Consider the following 3,950-nt stretch of genomic DNA (forward strand, 5'->3'; position numbering starts at 1 on the left):
GGGGGGGGGGTCGGTTCCCTTCTCCAAACTGTTTAAAAAAATTAAATTAGAGGTTTTACGGGGCTCGCAACTGAAGGTCATGTGAGCGCCAAGGGGTGGATGTCAACGGAGAGGAGAAGTCCTTACAGGAATCGGGCTTACACTGCCACCTCTCAAGCTTCAACAGCACAAAGTTTGCTTCAAACTATCAAGGCACCCCGGAAATAGCGTGGTCACAAGAGTGTGACAAACATATCAAAGAAGTAGAGGAAAATGACAATAATTAGGAAAGAAAAAGAAGTAGTTTCCTGATAATTAGGAAAGAAAAAAGCAGCAGTTTCCTATTGCAGTTCAGGCAGAGTAATGAGTATGACATTAATGAATCAGACTATTTACAATTTACAGTTCTATAGTGCATAAGAACATATATTAATATCCCCCCTTTGCAAATGGCCTAAAGACACTTCAGTTGGTGGCACTGCCCCGGGGGTATTAAAAAAGTGTATGGATGTAGCAGATAGATGATTTGCCGAGACATGCATTAAGTGTGGGGGTTCGGTTCCCTTTTCCAAAAATGTATCGATATAATTGGTTGCTTTTAAGCACAACTGGGGTATCCAGAAAAAATGCTGTTTTGAGAAAATCGAAGGTAAAGCTTTTGCCCCTTGTTCAGTTTCTGTAAAAGACAATGAGATTTTTTCTATACCCAAACAAACAGATCTACACACCAATGAAACCAAACTGCTCCTATAGTTAAGGCAAATTCCACTTTTGGTGTAGGTCAAGATTTCTGGAAACCCCCGAATTCTGGGTTAGCCCGTTTGTCCTTAAATGCGACCATTTAACAGTGTATGGATGTAGCAGATAGATAATTTGCCGTGACATGCATTAAGTGTGGGGGTTCGTTTTTCTTCTCCAAAGTGCATTTTTTAGAAAGTGTATACATATAATTGACCCCCCATATCAACACATCATCATTCAGTGCCAGATCTGGGACAGACATCGGCGATCATGGTTCTCCATTCATTCCTTTGCTCGGATACTCTCAAAAAAGCTACGTTTCCCTGATCTTTCCGTTACCCATTTGTTTAGGTTCCCTAAGTAGGCTACTCTCGGCCTACCCCTACCTCGTTTGCCTTCAATTTTGCGAGTGAGAGCTAGATGCTCAAGACCCTTATGTCTATTCAGGTGTCCCAAAAACTGCATTTATTTGTTTCCTGATTGTTTTTAACAGTGAGCGTCCCACGAGGGTTTTCACTGTTATCTAAGAAATGAATTTTCAATGAAATCAACACTATGAAGTTAATTAAGAGTCGGGACCTCAGATAGGCCCGAGACAAATTTGGTTTAAGTAAGGATTGGTGGACCCCGGGGTCAACGTAGTGATAAATAAGCAGGTTTAAGGTGGACCCCGGGGTCTACCTAGCGAAATACTAGGTTTTAGGACAGGTGGACCCCGGGGTCACCGTAGTGAAATAAGTAGGTTTCTTTAAAGATTGGTGGACCCCGGGGTCAGCGTAGTGAAATAAGTAGGGTTAATTTTAAAAGGATTGGTGGACCCCGGAGTCATTATAGCCGTAGAGGAATAAGAAGGTTTAATTAATTAAGGATTGGTGGACCCCCGGGACACCTAGATTAAACCTACTTATTTTACTACGGTGACCGCAGGTTCCACCTATTCTAAAAACCTAACTAGCATTTCGTTAGGTAGACCCTGGGGTCCACCTTAAACCTACCTATTTCACTACGTTGACTCCAGGGTCCACCAATCCTTAAAATTAAACCTAGATCTACATGTACTTATTTCACTACATTGACCCCAGGGTCCACCAATCCTTAATTAAACCTAGATCTACTGATTTCACTACATTGACCCCGGGGTCCACCAATCCTTAATTAAACCTATATCTACTTATAATTTCACTACGTTGACCAAGGGCTCCGCCAGTCCTACTATAAAATAAACTGAGATCTACTTATTTCACTATGTTGACCGCGGGGTCCACCGATCCTTAGTTAAACCTAGATCTACTACTTATTTCACTACGCTGACTCCGGGGTTCACATCCTAAATCCTAGCATTTAGTTAGGTAGACCCCGGGATCCACCTATCCTTTTGGCTAGATAGACCCTGTAGTCCGCCTATCCACTTTCTTGATAATAACTGAAAATAATGCATGCCAGTTGTCATGAATAGTGAAGAAAAATGATGGAAAAAAAAGACAATGAGGTAGACTATAATCTATCCATAAAATTGCAAGTGCAAGTGAAGATCATAAAATAATTTTATTTTCTGGTCATCTTTCCCGGTTTATAAAAAAAATTAAGTGGGCCTACTACTAGATCTATGTCTCTGAAGAACATTTTGCTTGCCTTTATTAGCTTTTTTCATGTACATGAAAGCATAGAATATATAGTTTCACACAAATATATGCACAATACTTTGAAAAAGAAAGATAAGGTCATTGTTTTTTTTTACGGAATCTGTTTTACGTTGAGAAAAGCGCTAAAAACAAGTTTTAAAATTTTAAGAATGCCCATAATATTAATATTAGGAATACGAAATTACTACCTAGTTGGCTTACTCTTTAATAACCATGAGCAGTTAAGAAAAAGAAAGACAATGATATAGGATTTGTCTAAATATGACCATTAGCAATAAAGATTTTGCCCATTTTGTCCAATTATCCTTGCAGGTAAAATCACCCTGCACTGTACCTCAATAAGCACAAAAGGAATATTTCTGTCACTTTGTATAAAGGCGTGGCCTAAATAAGGTAAGGGAGGGGGTTTAGCTTATTTAGGCCATATGTGGCCTAAATAAGGTCACCCAAAATAATAATAAAAAAATATAATTATATCTATTATTATTATTATTATTATTATTATTATTAGTAGTAGTAGTAGTAGTAGTAGTAGTAGTAGTAGTAGTAGTAGTAGTAGTAATATATCATCATCATCATCATCATCACCATCACCATCATCATTCTGCGATGGCATTTCCCCACAAGGCTGACAGCTAACATTTCCCTACTATCTTCCACTACTCCCCCCAGCAGTAGCCCAGGATGCTGTACCTAGCTGTAGCGCTGTTGGTCGTGGTGTCGGTCGGCGGTCTCTCGCTGCCTCAACAGCACGTCGAGTATGGCGTCATGTTCGATGCAGGCAGTACAGGCACGAGAGTCAGGATCTACAGGTAAGATACGGAAGGGACGGGTTCGAATCCAGGGTTGTAAACGAAGTTGGGTTGTTTTGATAATCATGATTATAGACAGCATTTTGTATAGCGCAAATCCCCGCTCAACAGCAAGCTCTATGCGTTTTAATAATAATAGAGATAGCATTTGTATAGCGCAAATCCCCGTTCAACAGCAGGCTCTATGCGCTTCATAATATATACTATTACCCCAGCAGACCTGAGAGCATTCTGAAACAATCTCAGCTTAATGGGAAGCATAAAGTGCAAGCATCCATCTATAGGCGCTAAACCACTAACATACTGACAAGATCTTTCGGTGTCTATGGCCGGGTGCCCATTCCCATCTTTGTGAAGTGAGGAAAATTCGTACAGAGTCGGGAGATGATGTTGTAAAGAATGGTTTATGAAGTGTACCTGTAAAACGCCCCCTCCCCCCCCCCCCCCACACACACAACACACACACACACACACACACCCCCCCCACACACAACACACACACACACGCGCACAAAACCCCTCGACATAAGTTGTGTCTTTTAGGAAGCGTGCTGTTTTGGCCCTGCCTTTCAGGGCCCATGCGAATAGAGGAAGATATACAAGATTCCGGCAGATAGACTGAGATACTTCATTTTAAAATTTTGAAAAATTAAAATAAAAACTACAATTTCGTCAACTCATACAACAGCAACAACAACAACAACAACAAAAACAACAACAACAAAAGCAACAACAACAACAACAACAACAACATCAGCAACAACAGCAGCAACCC

The 3,950-nt window shown here is 40.6% G+C and overlaps 1 protein-coding gene across 1 annotated transcript in view; it reads left to right on the plus strand.

The window, feature by feature from the left end:
• The window catches only part of LOC100533297 (uncharacterized), a gene marked incomplete at its 3' end in the record, with an annotated part of 17,357 nt that overhangs the window by 282 nt on the left and 13,125 nt on the right, over nucleotides 1–3,950 (plus strand). The window contains 1 exon segment of the mRNA NM_001204596.1: nucleotides 3,036–3,175. Within this exon segment, the coding sequence (NP_001191525.1) occupies nucleotides 3,048–3,175 (128 nt within the window).

The sequence above is a fragment of the Aplysia californica genome, unplaced genomic scaffold (assembly GCF_000002075.1).
Source record: "Aplysia californica isolate F4 #8 unplaced genomic scaffold, AplCal3.0 scaffold00611, whole genome shotgun sequence".
In the NCBI taxonomy this organism is placed as follows: Eukaryota; Metazoa; Mollusca; class Gastropoda; order Aplysiida; family Aplysiidae; genus Aplysia; species Aplysia californica.